At 41.0% G+C, this 26260-nt stretch overlaps 1 protein-coding gene across 1 annotated transcript in view; it reads left to right on the top strand.

Annotated features, from left to right (window-relative positions):
* The first annotated feature begins 8035 nt into the window (after positions 1-8035).
* sema5ba (sema domain, seven thrombospondin repeats (type 1 and type 1-like), transmembrane domain (TM) and short cytoplasmic domain, (semaphorin) 5Ba) overlaps positions 8036-26260 on the top strand; it is a 141924-nt gene continuing 123699 nt past the window's right edge. Inside the window, exon 1 of the mRNA XM_037686244.1 lies at positions 8036-8216. Coding sequence (XP_037542172.1) covers positions 8036-8216 — 181 coding nt within the window. The remainder of the gene's footprint in view (positions 8217-26260) is intronic.

Genomic DNA, 26260 nt, shown 5'->3' with positions numbered 1-26260 from the left:
CTTATACACCGAAGTGACTAATATATGTTTTTTCCTCCATATTTATAAACAATTTTGGGCTGAGATCTGACGATTTCATTCATTCTGACATGGGGGATATTGAACACTACCGTTTTCAGCCACTAGATGGCCTTCAACTTCTATACCATACCATTTTATTTATAGAGCACCTAAAACAGCGACAAGGCCAACCAAAGTGCTGTACAGACAGAACAACAGGTAACACGCGAAGCAAAATACAAAATGAAGTAAATCAGAATATAGACATAAAAACGATGACAAACCAGTGTGGAGCGTACAGGTTCAAGCACAGATCATCTGGTGTTGAAAGCTACCGAATAGTAGATATGGAAAGCCAAGTGTCTCATTAATAGATAAAGTTGCAATTAATGAGGCACTTGGCTTGCCGTACCAAGCCACCGTCGTCTCGCTCCAGAACTCCTGGAGCAAACGTCAGATCAGCTGCATTTCACCGCACCGACCAGGTGAAATGCAGCTGATTTGACCATTAAAGTGCATTTATTAAATAAAAGTTATACTTGGACACACCTTTACTATAATGTCGAGCAAACAAATTAAGTATTAATCTTGTTAAAATCCTCCCGTGCACGCTCCTGCGGCCACCATTTGGCAACCATTTGATTTTTACAACACCGGCCCACATTTCCGTGTTGTCAGCGGTGACGCGTAATAGATGCAACTTATACGGCGAAGCAGCGTGTACGGCAGAAAATACGGTATGTTGGCGCTAAGATGGCCTCTGGGCCACGCCCTCTCCCTCGTCGACGGTTATGTCGAAGTGGATCTTTGAGTTCAGCTCATGGAAATTGAGAGCAAACACATATTCTTGTTAAGTATAAATAAAAGCTCTGAACATTCAACAGGTTCATGACTGGGCTAGAGCTTTTCTGTGGCTCCACTGGTGCAGTTTTCTTTTTCAAATTAATGACTACTGGTTGTTGTACCACAGCAGTACTGCGATCAGAAATCTGCCTTTAATCCGTTTGGGCAGCTTCAAAGTCTCTCTGATAACACAAAGTACAGTTTAATTAGTCCCATCTCTCTTCTTGTACATGGCTTGTTAGCATAAGAATGTAGCTTATTTGGGGGGAAATAATCTTAATTGACCTGATCAGTTCTGTATCGCTAAAATTCACGTGCACCTTAAATTCAAAGTTGGATCATTTAAGGCGGAGTTCTTTGGGAAGAGAATGAATAAATGGATTGCTGCTGTTTAAAACCGGCTCCAATATGAAAAGTTTCACAGAGGATTATGCAAATGCTGTTTTATGAAACTTTGCACTTTCACTAATTTCAAAACATCTGGGTATTTCAGCAGAAACAATAGTGAACCCTCAGGGCTTTCTATACCTTTAGAGGATGCCCAAGAATTCAGCACAAATGAAAAGTCAAATTTAAATGTTAGCTAATGTTTATTTTATATAAAATATGCATTTTCAATTGAGTTTTTCTATATTTCTTTAACTAATTTCTCTTATTTTCTGTAAACTACTTTGCAGTTGAGTAAAAAACGTTTTATTTCATGAAAATACCATGAAAATTTTCAACTGTACGCAGAAACATGTTTAAAGGTTCAAAGAACGTTCAGTACAAGAACAACTGGACTTTATTTGTCTTGTATTGAAGAACTTTTTGAATTCATCGTGTCCTGGATGACCGAGAATCTTCACCGGCATGTTTAAAGGTTCTTTTACATTAATTTGGATCTAACTGCAGAGAAGACGGAGCTCAGTCAGAGGATCTGACTTTGTTCAGTAACTGACAAGAAATAATCAATCGCAGTGTTGACATCAAGTGGGTGTGACCCACTCACAGGGCTCTGGGCCTTCGGGAAGGCCCTGCAGGCAGTTTATTATTTTTTTTAATCGTGTGAAAAAAGATTTGTGATGCGTTCACTTGTAACTTGTAGATTCCAAAATCCAAACTGAAACTGTAGTTGCTCGGAAACATGAACGCTAAAGATCACACTTGGATTAGTTGCAATAATAATTTCAGTCTTACAGTCGTGTTTTTGTTTCATTGCATGATGAGACTTTACAGAAACGGTTAATTATGCGAGTTACTTTTAAATTTCAGTGTGAGTTATTTAAATTACATGTTGTACATGTACACAAGTGACTGGGTGAGCCGCAGGGCATGCTGGGTAATCTTGGGACAGAAACCGATTTAACTTTTTCAGTTTGTGTGTTCAGGTTGTCTCTGTTGGTTGTTGTTTATGTTCAGGTTGTTGTTAACGACCATAAAAAGACACAATAAGTCCGATGTTGTACCTGATGTATAAAGAGGGGGAACACTTCCTGTTAAGTGCGGTACTGGATTGTGAAACCTAAAGTAAAGTGGTCCAACTAGACGGCGACTCTACGGTGTCTTTTAGCGATTATTAGCTTGTTGCACGCTACATCCTGACTGACGCCGAGCACTTAGTCATGGTTCGCCACTGGGCAGAAAAATAAACAACATTCCTGCTGAAAGTGCCCCAGTCTGCACGAGAAGTGCTACAGCTAGCTGCTGCTGCTATTTGAGCTTTCAGCTAATTCTAGTGTTCTAGAAGAAGGGCGAGACATTATAAGAGTTTATTTGATGAACAGCCACTTTTCAGTCTTTCTTCATCAGTCATGAACGTCGACTGCAGAGATCTACACTACGAACTTCATATGCAATTAACAAGGTCACTTAATTTAATAAACATCGTTTGATTGCCGTCCGTCTAGAGCACTTGAGGGCGTTGCATCATCGGGCAGTCTGCCACCCAGCTCCTCTTCAGGAGCCTGTTGATGTCTGAACTGAAACACTCTCAGCCCGCTTCCCGCTGCTCGCCATCAAGTTGTCGCTGTGTTGCCATAGTTACAAGGTAGCATTGGAAGAGACTTATGACAGCCTGCACGAGAATGGTTGAGCTTTACAGGCTGCCATCTGGATTATTGTTTACTCCTTTAAAGGCAGCTTACCTTGTTTTTCTAGGGTGAGCTTTCCAAAAATATCTCGACACCGTGAGTCTTTGACGGTGAGCTGCGAGGAAAAGAAAGGGTTGTTGTTTGTGTGAGATGTTTACAAGTTGTTCTCAAAGAGGTTTTAACAGGACATGCAGCACTTTGTGTTTTTACCATCATTTAAGTCAAAATGTGTTTACATTACACTCCCAGATGAGACGGTGTGTGTGTTCGGCAACTGGACAAACATGTCGACCACCGGTCACTGACATCAGTGTTTGGGTTTGGTTTTTTCAAAGGGGCAATTTAAAAACGATCTCTTTTCATTTTAACCATTAACATTTTCCCTTTTAAACATTTAACTTGTAAATACAAATATAACTAAACCAAATAGGCGATAAAAACAAACATAAAAAAAGGCATTTGCATGTGCGCAGCACTAACAGGAGCTCTGCTTGACTCGCTCTTTATTTGTTCCGGTTGTTTTAACTCTTTTTGCATCTACACTGTACACCCACGCTACGGCTATGACCACGACACACTTTTGGAGTTTTGTGTGTCGCCACCTTGCCATTGTGCCATCGTGGTTCCGTTCCCGGCACCCTTCTCGCCTCAGGCTCGGACTCCGGCCTGTCATGGCAGCCGTCTCCATGATCCTCCATCTCCCTGCACGGAACAAATTCTACAAAACAGTTCGGTTCGGCAGGGAAACCTTGGATGATCTGTGTCTGCCGGACCGGAGGGCGGTCATCATCCATGGCTGCAGTCGATATTATCATCATGCCTCTAACAGGACCACACTGCTAACAGAACCACGCTGCTAACAGAACCATGCTGCTAACAGAACCACGCTGCTAACAGAACCACGCTGCTAACAGAACCATGCTGCTAACAGAACCACGCTGCTAACAGAACCATGCAACTAAGAACCATGCTGCTAATGAGACCATGGTGCTAACAACACCACTCTACTAACAGAACCATGCTACTAAGAACCACGGTGCCAGCAGAACCACTCTGCTAATGGACCATTCTGCTGTAGATGCATTTCTTTTTCACTCTTGGTGCCTTGTTTTTTATTGTTGCATTATTTGACATTTGTTGTTTTTTAAGTGAGTCGAGACGATTCTTGTCGTCCTCTGCATTTCATTGCATTGTTGACCTTGTGGATTTGCATATGACAAATAAACCTGAACCAAATGTATGTTTAGCTTTAAAAATATTTTTTTTGAGCAGGAGATAGGCTAAAATTGATATATTAAAACGTAAATTTGATTAAATGATAGATCAACTTGCCTTACATGGTGCCAACTTGAGCAAGTGTGCAGGCAAACATGAGGTTGAGCATACATATTTACTTTTTGATGGTATGGTTTTAGTTGTATGTACTATTATTTTCCAAATAGGAAATCCACAGTAGGAGTTCATCAGGTTTATATCTGATCTCACAGGTGTTGGCCACATCTATTAGCTCAGTGGCGCACAGGTAGCCCGTTCTTAACAGAGTGTCTTTATTCAACACTTGTGATGGGTAAACAGAGGCTTAGTGAGGGTTTGGAAGCATCTGCATGTCTGTGTGTGTTTGCACACAGTTTCTTTGCTGTTATAGATCGTCCTGCTTTCCTGCTGACAAACTAATGCTAATCCTGTTCACAGCAGGACGGGAAATTGGATGGACCCCATCGAGCATCACTGGAGTGGCCTAACAGAGGCATGCTTCCCAGTTCCCACTCGCTCGCAGGCAAAAGTAAACACAGCCAGGAGTTGATGTTGGCACCCAGCATGCATCACTTCTGCCCACATGCTGTGACCCAGCATGCAGTGTGACCGGCTGCCCATGGATGGAGTCTGCCAGGTTTCAGACATGAAGCTTGTGTGCGTTTTGGGTTTTTGTGACGTGAACTTTTTCATCTCGCAGCGTAGAACATGTGTTAACAGCAAATTTACTGTACCTTATCGACCAAACCCAAACCTAGAGCTGAACCCTGCTCATCCGTCACGATCTCCTGCCGAGTCCTGCTTCTGAAAAAACTTTAACATTCAGAGTGATTAAAAGTGAATTAATCACCTGTCAACACTGATTTGGCAGATAATGAAGTTAAGGAACATTGTGGCAATCTGGGGAATAAATTATAATAGAATGATTCCTCCTCATGCTTCATATCACTCCCACGTCAGGAACCCAATAAAAGTGAAGAATAACAACAGAACCTGCAGAAAAGATGTTTTTCTATAACTTGCATTTGCACAATGTTTTCTAAGAGTAGTGTGTTTAACTCTACTGCACACATTTTTATTCCAACATGGTAAAACGATTTTTTCCCCATTACGTAAAATGAACTTGACACATTTAAAATAAAATTTAAACTCTATTTTTGGGGTGTATTTTAGGGTGCAACAATGGAAAGTATTAATATTCATATTTCTTAGACAATGCTACATGAAATGTTTACCATTACTCAACTATTTTACATAAATGTAATCGTTTTCTTTCTCTAGAAAAAGTTAAAATTAATGTATAAGCTTCCATTTGCTTGTAGTTTCTACTTAATCCTAACTTGTCAGGTGAAATAACGACTTGTGCCCTTTCTCAGCGCTCTTTTCAGCAAAGACATTTTTAAGTTCATGCTCCAGCAGAAGCACAGCTGTATGATTAAAACTAACACATCTGTCCTTGGCTTAGTGATCCCTGTTGCTTCAAAGCAAGAAGGTCCCAGGTTTAAGTCCAGGATCTTTCTGTGTAGTCTCTCCATCATGTCCTGGGTCTTCCCTGGGGTCTCCTCCCAGTCAGACATGCCCAAACCACCTCAACTTGCTCCTCGAGACATTTAGGAGCAGCGGTTCTACTCCGGCTCTCTCCTGATAACTGAACTTCTCACCCTGTCTCTACGGGAGAGTCCAGCTCCTGCAGAGGAAACTCATTTCAACCTCCTGGATCCACGATCTCGTTCTTTCTGTCACTACCCAGAGTTCCTGACCAGAGGTGAGGGAGGAACGTAGACTGATGAACAGAGAGCTTTGTCTTACAACTCAGCTCCCTCTTCACCACAATGGACCAGAACAGAGTCTGCAATACTGCAGACACTGCACCAATCCGTCTGTCAGTCTCACGCTCCATTCTTCCCTCATGTGAACAAAACCCAGAGATACTTGAACTCCTCCACTTGAGGCTGAACTTCACTCTGACACCCGCTTTGAGTGTTATCAGCCATTTAATGGCCGTTATTAGTTGTTATTGTCCCCATAGTTAGCGTTGACTGTCCCTCCTGTACCTCCTAGTAGGTTTAAAGGTTTGTTCTTATCGCTGATAATAGGGTCAGGGGGTTAAGTTTAGGGTCAGCGCTCTGGGTCAGGTGTAAGGTCAGATTTAGGGAAAGGGTTAAATAAAGCTAACTAAAAAAAAGCTTCCGGTTTTAGACGTGGGCGAAGCTGCAGATTATCAGCGATAAGAATGTACCTTTAAACCTACTAGGAGGTAGGTGGGACAGTCTGATCCCAACCCATGGGGATGATAACGACCGTTTAATGGCTGATAACATTCAAAGCTGCTGACCCTGACAGAACCCGACCATGACTAAATCAAATAATTAAATTAAATTCATTGGCTACTGCCGCCTGTTTGATAATTGTTTGTGTAGATGGACGGAGCGTTCATTATGTGCAAACAGGTCGACAGTCTATCTGTGCTTGAGAACTTAGCTGTTGGGAAGATAAACAAGCGACGTGTAGACGATAAGAAAATGTGAGCACCTGGGGTAATTTAATGAGCTATGTTCAACAGGTTAGATACTAACTGTTTAAAGTGCTCCACAGTAACCCGAAGTATCCGCCGGTGCAGATCGTTTCAGCGTTTCCTTTTTTAAGACGTGTTTTTTCTGCACAGCGAGCCATGAAACTCGTCTCACATCTCGTCCAGGTCACCGTGCACCCAACGCTTCCACCTCTTCATCAGTGGCTGAAGCCGACACGCCGCTGTGTTGTAACGACTCACACGAGCACCACGTGCATTCGCCTAATTAGTTAGCAGCTACAGTGAGTGGGATAATTGATTGCGGGCCACTGGTTGATTTGCAACTCAACTAGGCTAATAATTTGTTATTGATTAAAGCATTGGTTGGGAAACACTACAGAGAGGTGCAGCTCGAGTCAAAGTGCTGCAGAAAGTTGATGCTCGCAGTTTTTAATCCACTTTAACGATATTGCACGTCGCTAAGCTAACATTGTAAGGAGCGCGGGGTGGGAGATGATGAACTGCTGGTCTCAGCTCGGCGATGTTGATTCACACGTTCCGACTGGAGGAGATTACGTTTGCTCAAATTAAGAGGCTGTCTCTAGACGTGTGTGTGTGTGTGTCTGCTGGCTCGGTTTGCTTGCATATGATTTGAATACTGAGGGAATTATGGGAGGTCATTTATGCCCTGCCGTGTATCATGTGCAGTAAAAATGTCAGGAGGCCGGCAGTGTGGGGGGATCGAAGCTGTGCAAACACTTTCCGAGGGCCACGCATTTCCACTCAGCTCATTTGTGCTTCACTGACTCGTGGAAACGCGTTTTGCTGAAAATCCAACCAATTTCATATTTTAATCAGCCATTAAAATAACTTTCAAAGATTAATTTGCACTTTTCCGGTGGTTATAGTTCAAAGGTGAGGTCATTTATTGATACGCCTCATTGCTGAAGCGTTTCCTGGACATTTAGTTTCTGTTCTGTGTCCTTCACACCAGCTCTCCATTTTCCTGGCTTGTACTTTCAATTCTGAGTTTATTCAGCTTTTTATCTCGTCTTTGCAGCCACCTTTTACTTATCTAGCATCCGTTCTCGTTCTGTGGTGATTCTTTTTTACATTTCTCTTCTTTTGCGTCTTTTATTTTTCATTCTTTGTTCCTTTCTGTGCCGGAGTCAGGGCGGTAAGCCCAAAGGAGCTGACAGTTTTCAGGGTAGAAATGATTTTGAAGTGACTCGGAGAGCCGTGATTCTTTGAAGCCGGGCGTAAAAATGTTGCACTGAGGTGCTGAAGTTGTCTCTTCTCATCTCCAGCCTATTCCCGGAGGCCCACCTTGGCAGCTAGAGGAGAGGTCATCACCATGACGGCGTCCTCACAGGACTCCAACCCCTCGTTCATGGCTGGCCTCTTCCTGCTCCTCCTCCTTCCAGCTGTTTTCACGCAGACCTCGGCTGTCCCGACGACCCCAGCGCTGCCTCCGTTCGACCCGCTCAGCCAACCAGAGTGCACGAAGAAAGAGCATCCGAAGGTTTCCATCCAAGGTCTGACATCATCTAAAACACGTTTCATGTAAATGGCTGATAAAGATAAAGTTACATTCACATGCAAACCTGTTTGAGCACTGATAAATTAACATTTTTCAATGAACCTAAAAAGATGCTTAAATGTTATTACTGTAATTGTAAAGTAAATTTAAGATATCCAAGTAGATGGATACTTTAGGGTCAATTAATTGTGTGGGCCAAAGTGATTTTCCTTGATTCTTCTATTAAATTAGTTATAACTCCCACTCAATGTCATTTAAATGAAACCAAATGGATTTCTTTTTACACAAACAATACTTTGTATTACTTCTTTTTGAACGGATGAAAACGAATCTGAGACAAGAAGGCTCGTATTATTTTACTTAGTAAAAGATGTTTATTCGACGTGCAATTTAAAATAAGTTCAACCAACAGTTTAGTTGAGAATCAACAAAAGTCTAACCCCGTTTAATTTGAAACAACAAAAATACTTCATATTTAAAGAAAAAACGAAACCTGTTGCGTGAATCTGCTTCAATATATCATTTTATTTTTACTCAACATGTTTCGTTTAAGATATTAGATTTAAATACAGACAACAAGGATAATTAGTTGAACAAAACGTCAGTAAAGGTGAAACATACAAATCAATCAAATAATTTGCTTCAGTTGTTTTTTTCAGCTCAGAGAGAATCTGATTTTTCTTTTCTTCAGCAGAATGAATTTTATGGTGTTTTAAATTTATTTATTTATTTATTTTTAATCCAAGTGCTATAGTTTTATTTTTTGAGTTGACACAATTTTCTCAAAGATTAAAGACGTTTTAATGTTTTGGTCAAAATGTTCCGCTATGTAAAGTAGATGTCTCTGTGGGGTTTATGAGGAAATAATTTATTCCCACGCTGTATTCAATTGTTGTGGGGCAGAGGAAGAGGCAGCACTGGGATATTCAACTGGTGGCCCTGGGGCCAAGTCAGGCCCACAGGTGAACTCAGTTCGGTTCAACAATGGGTTAATGTTTTAATCAAACTAGATTTTAAACATAAAACAAACTTAATGACAGTAACTGCTGTTTGTGTGGCCCCTGAGATATTTACTGAATCGCCCGTAGGGGGCGCTGTTCTGAGAAATGGATGAATGGAGTCATCGCATCCTAAACTGGACCCTTTCTTTGCATCTCGCTTGTTCCCCTGAATCACTAACGATTTAACGTGTGTGGAGTACGGAGTCAACGCAATTCTGTTTTCTTTGTTTAGACTAAGAAGTAAACTGTGAAGGTTGTAAAAATAACTGGAGGGTTTTTTCGATACTGAGGCATTTCTTGGTTTGTTGTTAGAATTTCAGGACTCGCTGTGAACCTCGAGTTTATTGGGTTTTGGTGATTACCACTAGACCCCCTCAACCAAAGAAGGTCCAGCTGAGGATAATCAGAACACGTGTTCTTCGTCTAATTGTCTTTATTAAAGTTTTAAAGAAGTGGATTTGGTTTTAAGGTTTAGGTTTAGGTACTCAACAAATGTGGTCAGTTAAAGTTTCTTTCATGACAGACATGAAGATAAGCTTCTACTTGTTTTAAAGTCCATCAGAATTGTACTTGGAGAGCTTGGTATTTTCTGAGCTGCTTCTCTGGTGCTTGTCGTTTTGAGGAAACCCCAGACTTCACTGTTGGCCCATTCCTCAGGTTTAGATTTTTTAAATTGTATGAACAACCACAAGGAAGAGAACATGCTAGGAGACAGGGGGAAAAGAGGACAGTCAAGAGTGTTGGACGGAGGGTTAGCAAATCTAAACGCAGGCAAATGTGGAGAGCTGGCTGGCATGATGCAGAGAAGGAAGGTAGATGTTTTATGTGTGCAAAAGGCCAAGCAGAAGTGCAGCAAGGTTCACAACATTGGAACAGGATTTATGCTGTTTTATTGTGGTGTGGCTAGAAAAAGAAATAAATCAGCAGCATGAGATCAGCAGCATGGATAGTCAGCAGCACATATCAACAATCAAGTAGAATTACAGTTATTATCCTGGTTAGAGATTCATGAGTCTAACAGCTTCAGGGTAGAAGCTGTTCCTCAGTCTAGTGGTTCTACACTTGAAGCTCCTCAACCTCCTTCCTGAGGGGAGCAGGGCAAAAAGTGTGTGTGCTGGGTGAGTGGGGTCCTTCAAGATGCAGGTGGCCCTTTTCCTGTATCTGGAGGTGTAGATGTCAGTGATGGTGGATGGCAGTTTGATGGCATATTGTCATACGCAGGTTAACACAAGGTCAGCAATGCAATGTTCAGGATGAGAATAGTATTAGTAATAGTATAGTAACACTTATTTCCAAAAGAGGGAGGAGCATAGTGACCTGTAAGAGTGGAGGCAGGAGTACGCAGGTCGACTGCATCCTGTGTAGAAGAGGAAACCTGGGGGAGACTGGAGGCTGTAAGGTTGTGGTTGTGTGTAGGAAGAAGAAAGTCTTGTACGTGTGTTTAGGTTTTGTTTTTTCTTTCGCCCTCTCTCTTGGGATAATTTATTTAGGTTTTGACATTAGAATACAGTCATTTAACATGACATGTTAAATCCCAAAGCTTTTACCATGATTTGTTTGTTGACTAATCTTTCCTGAGCCGAACGTCCCTGTTCCTGCAGAGCTCGTCACATTTCACAGCCTCTTTCATCATCGATTTCTCAAACGCTTTTGATTTGAGAAACCAGCCCTCTGAAAGCAGAAGGGAGCTGTTAATGCAGCCAGTACATGTGTTTGAGGGGGCGGACAGCTCTCTGCATACATGTCTTAGAGATTTTGTGCATGTTTTCCATACCTAAATGCCACTTTTTATAGCAACAAAAATAAACAGTGTTCTCAACTAGATCCTCGTGCCAGCTGCAGTTAAAGCTCACAGTTTGGCACCCATTGGTGACAGCATGTACCTATCAGAGAAGAACAGAGAGCAAAGGAGGACATGATCAAAAATGACTGTGCACCATAAAAGCACTTGATTTGGAGGCTGTTTATCTGCACAGCGGTTCAAGAAACAGGGTCTTTCTCACAGTTGGGAATGCAGTGGTCTGGGTACAGAGAATGAAATGTCAACATGCACAAAATTGCTGTGTTTATTTTTGCATGGGGTTGTTTGTGCTTGTGATAAAAACTGAAAGGCAAAAAAAAAAACCAGCTGTAAGGACTGAAGATAAGAGCACAAAAGTTTAAAAAAATGTCCTTTTTTAATTTTTTTTATGTCTTCTTTTCCCACAAAAAATTAGACAATATCTTGCTATTTTTTTATTGGGCCATAGTTTTACTCATTTTTTTAATTTTTATTTTAGCTAATTTGTTTTAAAATTAGCATCTTTTTATCATTGACCACCACTGAGGAGCACCGAGGGGAACTGGAAGTACCCTTTGTTCGTCCACAGTCAGCAGATTGTGTTGGGTCTTCACTTCGTCGTAGCTTCCCATCCTGAGCAAGCACAAAGGAGACAGTGGAAAGGAAAAATTCCCTTTTTAACAGGAAGAAACCTCCAGCAGAATCAGGTTCAGGACGAGCGGCCATCTGCTTCGACCGGCTGGTTTGAGAGGACAGGAAGTAGAAACAGACACAGAATGGCAGGTCCAGGTGAACTTCCTGTAGGAGGAAAGACAAAAACATTAAGATGGAAAAATAGAAGAATAGAAGTTCAGATCCTTCCAAAATTTCTCTATCTCCTCTATATCTCACCCAACCTGTGCAGCATAACCACTGACAACATTTAGCTTCAGACCTTCTACTTCTACCTTCAGACACATCAGCCCATCTGACACTCTTTTCACCTCTACTACATTCTTGGCTTGGTAACGAGGCCTCTCATTCACTTCTATAAAGCTTGGAACTCCACACACCCCAGACATTTTTGAATTGATAAAGCCTCCAAGATGGAAAATGAAACTTCTTCAGCTTCAGAACAGAAGTCCTTTTTTTTTTTTTTTTTTTTGGCGTATGCTTTCTAGAAAGTCTTGTTTTCTCAAAGGACTGAGGTGGCCCTTGGGGTGTACGGAGGTTAATCACCCCCTGGCTCTGCCGTCGCACCTGGTTGTGGATAAATTTGCTTCTTTCATTTCTGTCATACAATAATAATAATATCTTGTTATGCACAGTGTAATTCCTAACCAGTTGAATATCTTACACTAAAAACATTCATTGCATTTTCTGTTCAATTCCACTCCAGAAAAACACTTGTTTCAAAAACTACAAACATTCTCTATTCAAAACCCTGAGTGTTGGATAAGCGTCGTATAAAAATATACTCCATAGAACCATTTATTTGACTATTTTTGATTCATCTTGAAGGCAAGGCTGAGGTCCCCTGGACGCTGGGTCATTGCCCCCGTCCTGCCTCACCTCCAGATGATCAGCCCTTTAAGCCACACTTTGCTTCATGCCATTGGAGAATGGCTCTCAGCTGCAGAACTCCTGGCCTGTCACAGCAGGCAGAGCGGGGCATTATGTGAAGGCAGCCGTATAGAAAAGTTTGCACAATGAAAGTGCCAGCAAGAACCTGAGATTAGCTACTGTGATTGATGTGTTTTATGGTGGCTTGTTGGAGCGCTATCGCAGTCACCTCAAGGAGACTTGGGAGTCAGCTAGGGACATTTTTCTAAAGGCATGCCCACGTGTACCCAGGCAGTAAAACTGCACGCTCATACTTTATAGTTTCTTTTTCAGGATTTCTTGTCTAGCTGTTTTTATGCCCTAATTGGTGTTTGTGTGTGATGCAGAGACTTTTATTTTTGACTGCGTTTCTCTGCAGCTGCTGTTATTGTGTGGGTCAGAACCTTGAAAAAATGGTAAAACATCAAACCTGCACCTTTACTTATATATGTCGTCTATATCGTCAAATTGTTCTGCTCCATCAACATTTCTGTCTGGATCTCTGCTCCTGACTTTGAGCCAATGTTTCCTGTCAACACTTTGTCTGGAAGCAGTTTTGAAATCATGAAACCTCACAGGCACAAACTGCACGAGCCGCTAGCTCCTGATTTAGATGGTTGATACAGGTTCGGAGGATGAGACTGCAGGTCTGATAGAAGCACAGCATGGGGGCAGCGGCCGGTACACTTTGAGTCTAGACACGTTTGTTTTTCCAAGAATTTACAAAGACGTTTTGAGTAACGTTACGAGACTCAGTAAACTTGTTTATGAGTAAAAGGTCAGTTTGGTTCCTGGGAGAAGTTGCAACTCGATCACACCCAGAGCTGCAATATCTTCCCGTGCAACAAGATATTTCATCAGGGAGTATGAGAGGAAGAATAATGGCTGATACGCTCAGGTTTTACTGTTCTTTGCAGTGAGGGGTAGGTGTTGTCTGAGTTACTTCACAGTGTGGGTCATCTGCTCCAATCAAATCACTGTTAAACTCCTCCCAAGGCAGGCAGGAAAACAAAGTTGGTGCTTTTACCTTCTGATCTTATGCCTCACTTTCCATTTAATTGTTTTCTTCTCTTCCCCGACTTTCCACTTTTTAGTTGTTTTTCACATCACTTTGTCTTTATCTCAACTCTATTATCATTTTCCCTCTCAGCCATCTTTTTTCTCACAATGGACAGAAAATGTACTGGGTGTTTTGGAGGCATCACATTTTTTTCAGGGTCAGGGGTGTCAAACGAATTTCCACCGAGGGCCACATCAGCTTAATGGTTGCCCTCAAAGGGCCAGATGTAACTGTAAGACACTATAAATGTAGCTAAATTTAACTAAGTGTAATGTAAAATAAACACACTTATTTAATGTCAAATAACTCAGATTTTTTTTACTTATTCAACTTACAAATATATATATATACAAATATATATATATATATATATATATATATATATATATATATATTTGCATAGATGTAGAAAAATACAGTATTTCTGCTGTTTAAACATAAAACCTTTTAAATTTGCCAGATTATGAAACCCACATTACTCCATAGATCAATGATCAAACTTTCCAAGTGAAAAATAACAAGTTATGACATTAACTTTGTTCAAAACTTTTTTGTCATAAGAGGGTCAGAGTAACGGACCAACCAAGAATTGTGAGCTGCTAAGAACATGTGACAGGTGTAGCATTTTACAAAAATCAAATGGCTGCACACAGCCTTGCAAGGGTCAAACATCCAACTAATGAGAGATGGTATTATAGAAAACAGACAACTAAAAAAAAAGACATTTAATAATAATAAACTCAAAATAAAACCATTAGGGTTGAAGGCTCACTTTGGCACACTTAGCTCTGTGTTTGGTGTCAAAATGCCGACAGAGATTGGACTCTTTGACGACCGCCACTTTGTTGGGGGGAGAGGTGGCGCAGAGGTTAGAGAAGGTGGGCCTGTGATCGGAAGATCGCCGGTTCACGCCCCGGTACCGTCAACATCAAAAATGTGGGTGGGGTAGGTGAAGCACCCACACCTGCCCCCACCCTCATTCGCCCCACTCTGGGCCCATAAGCAAGGCCCTTAACCCCCCATCTGCTCCCTAAACGGGTCTCTCCTGAAAATGAGTTCTGGTGGCTCAATGATGATAAAATAAAGGGTAAAAAAAAGACATGGCAGTTTCTCTCCTTGAAGCACAAACATATTCACCTTTCCATCTTTCTTGAAACAGACGTCCAATTTTTTTATCTTCCTGGACGTTTTGGGATCATTGTTTGTATTTCTCAATTCCACTTGTTTGGAAAATTAGATTGATTTGGGAAAACTAGTCTAGTGGTGGGATGCTGTTACTTTGCGGGTAACATAATCATTATGCTTTATGGGAAATGTAGTTTGTCAGTGCACCCTTTTGACTTATTTTTTATACAACAATCAGACCTTTGAAGCTCTCGTGAGCCACATAAAATGACGTGGCGGGCCACATCTGGTCCGCGGGCCTTGAGTTTGACACGTGGTCTCTAGGTGATGGTTCTGTCATTTAGGGTCACATTTCTGTGTGAGGGGCTCTTCAGAAGCATTATCCCTTTGTTTGGCATGATTTTCCAGTCTTTTGTGGCATTCTTATCCGCCTCTGTTTTCCCCGCTCTTTCTTGAATACTGCGATGGGTCTAATTGGAAGTGTGATATCAGATGCGTGGGTGTGTTTAAAGCCATCAGTCAGGCTGCTGAACAAAGTGTAGCACCCTGCTAAGGCCAGCCTTCTTCTGTGCTGATGGCTTGGCTGGATATCTGATGCAGCTCGGACAGATGGCAAAGATAATTGGAGAATAGAAAACATATAGCTGTGTTATTGCCACTTTAAGTGGAAAGTGGACGGTGCCAAGAAATTGTCTGCTTTTACTTTGCTACATCTTTGTTGTCTTGTCTTTTCAGTTATTATAACCACTTTCAGACAAGCACCTCTCTGTTCAGCTGTCGGTCAAGAATTTATAGAAAACCAACGCGCTGATTCAGATCCAGATCGCCTTCACTAAAAGGCTTATGATGTTTTTAAAATTGTTCCAGTTTATCACTTGTCTCGAATAACCTTTGCAATTACATGGCCCATCTTTTTTACTTCTTTTGGCTGCTCCCTCCTTCAGGGGTTGCCACAGCTAGCGAACGTGCGTAAAGATGTGGAAATTGTTTTTACACCGGATGCCCTTCCTGATGCAACCATTGACTATCGAGCTACAGCAGTCCACAGGTGGAGCAGAGGGTTGACATCTAAAGTTTGTTTCAATCCACATCTGAAGCCGAACAGTCGGCTCGCAGTCAAGTGTTTGTGAGATGTTTGCTTTTGCACACACCTGATCATAGTCCACCAGACACATGGTGCAGAGCTCCTGGGGAACCCTTCTTGTTCCAGCATACTTCACGGCACTGACTTCCTTCTGCCAGGGTCTCCACTTCATTGATACGTCTGCTGGATCTTACTGGGAGGGCTGTGATCAGTCATACACTGGGAAAACTAAACAGCCACTGGCCAAAAGGATGGCCCAGTACAGAAGAACAGCATCATCAGGCCAGGACTCTGCGGTCTACGCTCATCTCCAGGCAAGCGGTCACTCGTTCAGGGATGAAGATGTGCACATCCTGGATAGAAAGGAATGTTGGTTTGAGAGAGGAGTGAAGGAGGCCATCTTTGTGAAGATAACCCGCCCATCATTAAACAGGGGCGGAGCCTCCGTGTTCAACTGTCCCCCTCTTACATTGCTGTTATTGCTAGAATCACTCAGCCCTCTGTGACTAGCAAGTGGCCATCAGGGTGCTAACGATCATTTGTTAGACTGATGGTCCTCCTCCATCATGTGAACAGCTAGTTCTGGATGTCAACAACAAAACTGGTTGATCCACCATGAGAAGGTGCTACTTATAAGACTGAGTTTGTTGCAGCTCCTCAGACTGAAGAAGTCCTTTGGATAAAAGACGAAACGTTTCAACAAAGAAGAATCCGTCCAGAGGATCTGACTCCACCATGTTGGATTATCTACCTGGATTATTGAGCATGTATCAGGACAATGTGTTGTGTAGTAATGCAGTGTACATTTTGCATAAAGTACTGATACGTAAACGGCTGCAAGCACCTTTACTGGACTGGATTATATGTTGCTGCACTGTGGGGCTGCAAGAGTGGGTACAGCTTGCTTTGTTTCAACAAAAGTTTGTGTTTTATTCACTGTAACATCTAAAGAGGCTTTGAAAAGGACAACATAATCTTGTCCTGCCTGATAGCTTGTCTCCCTTTCAGTCGTTTGACTGTGACGCTGTACTTTCCCTTCACAAATAGACAACGCTGAATATTTTCCACCCCACGGAACCAAAAACACGGTCAGTTCGGTCTTTGAGCTGACCTCTTACACCCAATGAATGCTCTTAAACACTTATGGTTTTCACATTTTGCTTTATTTAAGTTCCTATAAGTTCATAATGTTTGTTTTTTCCTTTACACTTTGTTGCGCTGCTCATATTTCTGTCTAATGTATCACAGCTGGAACATTGTGATCCTGTCAGTAGCTGTGAATGTTGCCTCACCTCTGAGCGTCAGACAGACATCTTTACCGGTCACTGACCGAGGGGCTATTAGCCTCCTGGCCCCGGCGCTGTTTCTCCCCTGGCTGCTCGGGCCTTGGTCTCTGTAGGCTCTTTCTCTCTTTGCTGGAGCCCTCTATCTAAGTTCAGTCAAACAGTAAGGGATGAGGGCAGGTGTAGTGAAAGAGTTGTTGCTTCTGTGGGGCACAGAAAGTCAGCCAGTGGGAAAAAAAAAAAACATGACCAGTTAAAGGGGAGATAAGAAATGAAACGAAAAAGATGAGGTGGAGACTGACATGTTTGGTAAATGGTAAATGGTAAATGGAGCTTACTTCTATAGCGCCTTCCAGCCCCCTATGAGGGGCCCCAAGGCGCTTTACAGTACCAGCCATCCACCCATTCACACGCACATTCATACACCGGTGGCGGTGTTTGGAAAAGCTAAACCTGGTGTAAAGAAGACCAAACAAAATATTTGAAGGGAGTTTAGCTTGTAGATAAGACAAGGTGCAAAATATTTAAAGCTGAAGGAAAGTTTATCGTATTTTGAATAAGCTAGCTTGCAAAATGTAGAGAAACATTTGTTATACTTCTTTGCCTTATATTCTCAATGTATGTGTACATTTAGGAATTAAAGAACTGATTCCTTATACATTTGGTTATTAACTATTTTTACATTCACTAATGTTGGCTGAGCAAAATGTATATGATGTGCTTTAATTGCCACTGTGGGTGATTATTTTACAGAAATTATCTGCCAAATGTCAAAGAGCAGCCAGACTTGGTGTGACCGTTTTGTTAACAATACTGAGACAACCTCACTTCCCTGCAAATAGCAATATTTTAGTATTGCCTCTTTGCAGCACGTCTTATTTTCATTAGCGAGACACTGTTATTGTGCATCCCCTGAAGGAAAATGATAGACAGCTAGCTTTGGAATAATATTTGTCATTCATAGCTCATTAAACAGTGAATCACTTGAGGGCAGAAACAACCGAGATGCCTGATTATAATACTAATGATGCAAAATGGTGTCATAGTGCAGGACTCTTTCAGGTAATGGGTTACTCTCACAAAGAAGGTGCATTTAGCCAATAAGTGAACATGCAAGTTCAGAAAAAAACACTATAATCTGCTTGTGAATTTGTCATTAAGATTTCATCAAATTACAGAGATACGTTGTCGTACTAAAACTTCTGGACAAAATGTCTTTTGTGGTGGTTGAGCAAGGGCGGACACCCCTTCTTGCTCAGTGACCGCTGGAGATATATAGGCCTGAGCGCCAAGTTACAACCCTGATCAGAAATAAGCAGGTAAAGAAAATGGATAAATGGATGGCTCATGAAAAGATGACACAATGTACGCAGGTCATAACGTCAGTCTGTTTGATTCATTTGAGTCATGGAGTTACAATCTCCACTCCCAGTCCACATAGATACCACAGGTTCTAAACAGGAAACTGATCTATTTCATTGTGGGGAAAAAAGTGAATTAGTTATTATGTATGTATTTGTGTATATATATATATATGTGTGTTTCAGATGTAAAGTTTCTTATTGCTTCCCTGTGATGTGATGGCACAGTGACTCTGATCCTCACAAGCACTCTGAAACTTTCTTCTAGCTTTTTTTTTTTTAGAGTTTGAACCATTAGGTGACCGGGTCGTTAAGATTTTTGCTCCATTAGTCAGTGTACGGAGTCAGCCTGACCAGCCAGCGGGGACAATAAAGCCCTCCGACTGTGGTTATTGAGTTAAGAAACCAAATCAAATGTAGGGATCCCCAGAGGTTCTGGATATGTTGAAGGGGCTGCAAAAATCTTCCAGAAATCACGTTAGGATTGACAAAAACTGACCAGGTTCAACTCATAAAATGAATTTTCACATACAAATACTACTTGCATTGTGCTGCACAGTAAAAAAAAAAAAGTGTTGTTTTAGGGGACTCACTTTCTCAGCACGATATTTGAAGCACTGTTTGAAATGGAAAATATTGTGTTTTTACAAGGAAAAGGCTCTAAATCATACACTGAGGTGACATTCATATGATTTAATTTGTGTTTGCCTCGTGAAACTTTTGCAAGATGTTGGTGATGGATTGCCTGAATAGTTAATAACGAAAAAACACGAGTACAAAGGAAGACTGCAGTGTCTGTCAAAACCATCTTTGAATTTATATTCTCATAAAAAAAACATGTATGTTATCAAGTGAATAAAGTAAGCAGTTCATATGTCATGAACCCCAACATGAACTTCCTTCCTGTCAAATTCAAACCTTGATGTTTGGGATAAAGTGCATGAAGAGTGTTTCATCATGTTTGAACAGCTTGGAGTCATATAGTCATGCAGAGAAGGACACATTGGACCCCAGCAGGGGGACGTCCAGGAACTTCTCTGTCACTTGTAGGATTATCCTAAAACAAGTCATGGCTGGACATGTGTGCTCTGAATAAAAGGCGGTAATTAATTCTTCAGTTTTGCTCATAATAGAATGAAACTGTACCTTTTTAAAAGCAAAAATTCAGTTCTTTTGAAGCGGGGTTCTGTGGAACGGTTATGAGCAATCAGTATCTCAGCTGCTATAGATAACTTTATGTGCAAGTTCAGTTTGGGAAACGAAACAAAACAAAAGTTTATTTCTGAGTGGATTGATGAGTTAATGGCTAATCTTGGACAGATCAAGACCAGGGAGGATTCCTGCCATATTAGAGCTTATCTACACAAAAATAAAGTTTTCCCTAAACAATCATTTTATTTGTTGTGTATTAGAAAATCCTTGTAAACACGACACGGCTTTCAGAACTGTTGATGCCAAAAATTCAGTAGTATCCATGCACGTGGTGCTGTACTGCTGCAACAAAAACAGGAAACAAGGCATGGAGCATGGAGCACCTTACATGATGGGTGAGGAATATAAACAAAGACAGCGACTCAGTTAGGGCTGTGGATCATTCGAGCTATGATGTCATCGTTTTCAAAAGGTTGTACTTTGGTTGTCTACAGAAAAATGCAAAGGTGGGGTTTCAAGAATTTTATTTACTCTGGAACCGGTTTTCATAAAATACAGTTTTGTTGCTTCTAAAACACTGTTTTTAAATTCACACAAGGCTGAAACAAACAAACAAACAAAAAAATACACTTTTGCATATGAACAAAGCACAATTCTCCTGTAGACGGCACCTTAATGCAAAACCTGACAGGCGTTCATGTGAATTTTCTTTGAAATCTACAGTTTCCCATTAAATTGTTATTCCTGCAGAAATATGATATTCATGCAGGAAGTGGCCAAGGCTGCAGTGGAAGCGCTACAGCTAGCTGCTGCTGTTACTATTTAAATTAGCAAAGAACCATTGAGTTCAATGTATATTACCGTATTTCTTGCTCTCTCTCTATATATATATATTTGTTTGCATAATTTGCATGCCCTGCGGCTTATCGCCAAGGTGGCATATTTATGGATCTTTTCCCATATTTATGAATCAATTTTTTGGCTGAGATATGATCGTTTTCATTCAATCAGACTGAAAATATTGAACACTACCATTTTCAGACACTAGATGGCACTAGTGTAGTATGGCATGCCATTGTGTCATGTAATAGGCAAAAGTGGCTATTAATGACACAATCGGCTTGCCAAACTGCCACCATCGTCTGCCTGGAGCAACCGTCAAATCAGCTTCATCTCGCTGCTTCACCCCGGAGAAATGCAGCGGATTTGACCATTAAAGTGCATTTATTAAGCAAAAGTTAAACTGAGACACACCTTTTGCTGTAATTTTGAGCAAACAAATAATTGTTGTTAAGTGTTAATCTTTTAACATTCTTTTTACAATCCTCCCGTGCACACCCCCGCAGCCGCCTTTTGGCAGCCAATCGATTTTTGGTGCAACACCGGCCCACGTTTCCGTGTTCGGCCCACGTTTCCGTGTTCGGCCCACGTTTCCGTGTTCGGCCCACATTTCCGTGTTCGGCCCACATTTCCGTGTTTGGCCCACATTTCCGGGTTTGGCCCACATTTCTGGGTTCGGCCCACATTTCCGTGTTTGGCTTACATTTCCATGTTCGGCCCACATTTCCGTGTTTGGCCCACATTTCTGTATTCGGCCTACATTTCCGTGTTTGGCCCACATTTCCAGGTTCGGCCCACATTTCCGTGTTCGGCCCACATTTCCGTGTTTGGCCTACATTTCCAGGTTTGGCCCACATTTCCGGGTTTGGCCCACATTTCCGTGTTCGGCCCACATTTCCGTGTTTGGCCCACATTTCTGTGTTCGGCCCACATTTCCAGGTTTGGCCCACATTTCCGGGTTTGGCCCACATTTCCATGTTCGGCCCACATTTCCGTGTTCGGCCCACATTTCCGTGTTTGGCCTACATTTCCAGGTTCGGCCCACATTTCCGTGTTTGGCCTACATTTCCAGGTTTGGCCCACATTTCCGGGTTTGGCCCACATTTCCGGGTTCGGCCCACATTTCCGTGTTTGGCCCACATTTCTGTGTTCGGCCCACATTTCCAGGTTTGGCCCACATTTCCGGGTTTGGCCCACATTTCCGTGTTCGGCCCACATTTCCGTGTTCGGCCCACATTTCCTTGTTTGGCCTACATTTCCAGGTTTGGCCCACATTTCCGTGTTCGGCCCACATTTCCAGGTTGTCAGCGGCGAGAGAGATAAACTGTCTTGTGCTCCCTAGTGGCTGGTTTGGTTGCATCAAGAATGGCATTCGTCCAAAAACAGTTGTCAAGTCTTTGTGCAAGTTTACTCACTGTGGCGACGCCTGAAGAAGGGCGAGCAACAGAAAAATGAAAAAATCCACAAGATGATCAATAATAACTCATAACTTTAAAGAACCCAACTTCAAAAGATTCAGCCTGTTGATTTAACTCGAGATTTACAGTAGTTAATGTTCCTTTATAATCTGATTTCAAGCTAATAGGGAAAATTTACTTTAAATCAGTTTTTAACTTGGCTCTATACCTTTAACTGACATCATCCTCCAGTTTCAGAGACTGACGGTGTTTGATAGTCTGTCTTGAAGACGGTCCAGAAGTTTATATTTTAAGGGATTAGATGAAGGCAGGACTGACTTCTTATCAAATATCTCTTTCTCTGAGCCCAAACTTCAGAAACGTTCACATTGCATCAAGCGATAACGGATGGGATTGTGTTTAAGCCGTGTGGGTTCAAACAAAGTTTCTGTTAGTTTTATCAAACTTTTTTATTTCATTTTTTTAAATTTCCCAGCTTCATCCTTTGTTGGTGTTTTATGGTTTTAACAGCGCTCCGTCTCGACTTGGCCTGGTGGCGAGTGGGATCGGTCAGGGCGGACCGTTACTCTTCCCACATGCTGGGATAAGGCGAATGCTTAAAAGAACTGGAAGCAGATTGAAAGGTTTTGATTTCTGTCAGCGTGAGATGAACGTCTTCATCTCTCCATCCCTCTGGCAGTCATGGGCCAACACAGTAATCCTTCTTCCTGACTGGACAGGCGGAAGACAAACCTGCTCGCTCTTCAAGTTAAGACTGAGCCTCACGAGTCCACGGTGGGGAAGAAGCTTTCATATTCCTTCTGCCTCTTCCTCGCCCCACCACCCGGCCAGACAGTTATATGGGGAAGGAGTGATCAGCGCACATAAAACCACTTGTAAGCAGGAGGATAAATGTCACTCAGAGTAAGAGCGCTGGCTGCCGTCGGGTCCTTCTCAAAGAATAAACAAGCTCATGAGCTCCCCTGAAGGCCGCTTAATCAAATTCAGACCTGCCTTCTTTTTTTAACAAGCTTTTGAGGAGATATTTGCAATGTGTGGAAATGTTTTATACGCCTCTCAGTATGGACTTAAAGAGATTTGTGGTTCACATTAAACTCTCCGAACTGAACACTAACAGCTTCTATTTTTACGGTTAGATGCATTATACCGCCACGGAAATTATTTTCTTGTTATCTGTTTCTTCACCAAGCAGTCCTATTTTATGGTTCACGTCGTGTGGCCCGTTTTAATGGTCCTATTATACGGGGGGAATACGTCACTCTGGAACAGACTGACATTTTTCTAAATGATACTTTTTGGGTGTTTTCTTTAATATATTCAGCTTATAATGTAAAAAGGGCAGTCTACGTAGTGATTGGGTGGGCGCTGAGTTAAATTCCTCTAGGATATTAAAAGTAGCCGTAGGTTTCTTTCATGTCTTAAAAAGCACAAAACAGGTTTTGTGAACTATATGCTGTAGAGAAAAATAAATTATACATTTTTTTTAAATGGTTTTAACTAGGGAAGTTACAATTCCTGTGAAAATGCAATGTGAATGCATATTGCTGATGAACAGCTGAAATTAGCTAAAAACATGCTGAAATATAGCTGAAATGGAAGAACAAGCCCAAGTTGGCAGAAGAAATCAGAAAAAAACACATATTTGCTGATTTCAGTTTAAATGAGCAGAAATTAACACAAAAATTAGAAAATTTGCTAAAAAGTCTGAAATTAGCATAAAAACTGAAAAGTAGCTGACGATGCAGAAAGAAGCTTAAATTACCAGAAGGAAGTGGAAGAATCTGAAATGACCTCAGAAAATGTGGAATTAGCTGAAAAGGCTAAATTTGGCACAGAAACAGCCAAATAGTCGCTGAAATAGAAGAAAAACCTGAAACTAGTAGAAAAAAGCTGACATGGATATAGCACGCTGAAATTAGCAGAAAGACGTTACTTAGGCTGAAAGTAGCAACGATTACCAAGAAAAACTCGAATTCATCTGAAAACGGCTAAAATTAGCACCAAAAAAAGCTAAAAAAAAGTAACAAAATGTAGAACAAGTTTAAATTAGCGGAAAAAGCAGAAAGAACACATTTGCTTAAAGAAGAAATTAACACAAATAAGTGGAAATTATTGCAAAACGCTGAAACTAGCAAAAAAAAAACAAACAGCTGAAAAGTAGCTAAAAAGCCAAAAGAAGCTTACATTACCTTAAGGAAGTGGAGAGAGCACAAATTAGGCTGAAAAAAGTTAAAGTGCAAAAAATGTGGAATTAGCTACAAAAGCTTATATCAACATAAAAACAGCTAAATAGTAAGCTGAAATAGTAGAAAACGCTGAAACTAGCAAAACAACAAAAACAGCTGAAAAGTAGCTAAAAAGCCAAAAGAAGCTTACATTACCATAAGGAAGTGGAGAGAGCATGAATTAGGCTGAAAAAAGTTGAAGTGCAAAAAATGTGGAATTAGCTACAAAAGCTTAAATCCACATAAAAACAGCTAAATAGTAGCTGAAATAGTAGAAAAGGCTGAAACTTGCAGAAATAAACTGAAAGGAGCATAACAAGCTGAAATTAGCATATGTTGGTGATAACTCTCAGGCATTGCCACATATGTTAAATTTTTGTGTTTGCTACGTTTGCTCAAGGGCGGTGACCTTCCCGAGCTGAGCCGACTCCTAAAGCGAATCGGTTTCAGATGATTACTTTGTTGTGAGTTTGATTAAAATTCTCCAAATGATTGGAGATGTTTTACAGCTAAAGAAAAATTAACTCGGACACACGTCCTTTAACTGAGGTTGAATTCTGTGTGTTTTGTGTAATCTATTATTAATTTTCAAAGGCTGCGTTCTTGGCGTTCTTCCAGCACCTCTGGGTTTCTTGAATAGTCGGTAGCTCGCGCCTCATGCTCCGTCTGTTAAGCCCTCCATCAGATTACAACTCCTGTTGATGTAATAAACCGTGCATCATTTTGTTATCGGGTGTGCCAGAGCTATGCCAGAGACTTCAGAGTCCAAACGGTTTTTGAGTTTCGAAGAATAAATAAAAAAAAAAAATGTCTCCAAGCCGAAGTTTTTCCACCCTGCATGGTCAGTACTTACCCTGTTTGGCAAGTTTTACAACTTGTAGGCCCGAGTATGTTGCAGGAAAAGGTTTCTTTAGATCAGTGGGACCGATTCTTAGTCTTCCATGAAGTAACTTTAGGTCTATCAGCAGAAATGTGATATTTTATTGAAGGTGCTGTAACAATCCCGCACTTCCCCACGGAGCCAGTTGACGCTCAAATGTAGTTTTCAATGCAACAATCACTCGGCCGTGGACGTCGTCATCTTATCCATGAGAACTTGTAGATGTTTGCTAAATAGAAGATGATGATAGAAGTTCATCATGAGAGCAGGTCAACGTGTGGCAGGCTGCGTTAATTTGCGCTCTGTCCACAAAACGCACTAAAACACAGGATGCAAGCGCGTGCACGTGCATGCGTGTGTTATCGGTGTTTTAAACGAAGAGCACCATCCTGCCCCGTTGCTGCAGCCTTCTGTCGTTTCACCATCCATCTCTCTCGTTATGTTTCCAGATGATGGAGCCATATGGGCCCCATCAATCCTGAAATCCATCTTTGTGCGAGGCGGAGAGTTTTATTTTTATTTTTTTAAAACTGCCGTCTGTGATTTTTCCTAACGATGCAGTTTCACACCTGTAGCCTTTAGATTTTACGAGCTGGTTTGCATTTCGTTAAAGATTTTAAATATTTGATTTGACTTAACATTCAGTAATTCATTATCAGGCAAATGTTTATTCTGTCATATTACATGCAGGGCATAAAGAGTCCTTCTTTAATTTTAATTTATTTATTTCTGATTAGGAAGATGTCGTTTGATTCCAACCTCCTGAAACCAACTTCTTTCCGTGCGTCTGCAACTTGTGTTTGCACAAGCTTGTTGTGTGCTCAATAAGTGTGACACATTTCTTGAAAATGGCATTTAATTATTTAATGTCCCTTTTTTAAAAGGTGCATGCATTTCTTGAACTGATTAATTCTGCATTTCATAATTTAATGGTATATTTAATTATGTATTAAATAATTAACTGATACACTTATTTAGTGGTATATTTATGTATTTCATAAGACATTTGTTTATTTCATGGTGCATTTATTTATTTAATTGGAGATATACATTTATTTGTCATGATATACTGTATTTAGTTGAGTAAAAATTTAATTAATTAATTGTGCATTTCAGAATTTAATTTTATATTTAATGATTTTATGACATATTAAATAATTAAATGATACATTTAGTCAGTGGGACATGTATTGGTACATTTGTCATTCATGGGACATTTATTTATTTCATGATGTATTTATTTATTTAA

Source organism: Nematolebias whitei, chromosome 13 (genome assembly GCF_014905685.2).
Source record: "Nematolebias whitei isolate Nwh7 chromosome 13, NemWhi1, whole genome shotgun sequence".
Lineage (NCBI taxonomy): Eukaryota > Metazoa > Chordata > Actinopteri > Cyprinodontiformes > Rivulidae > Nematolebias > Nematolebias whitei.
The sequence above is the reverse complement of the archived record's forward strand: the minus strand, read 5'-3'. Positions and strand labels throughout refer to the sequence as shown.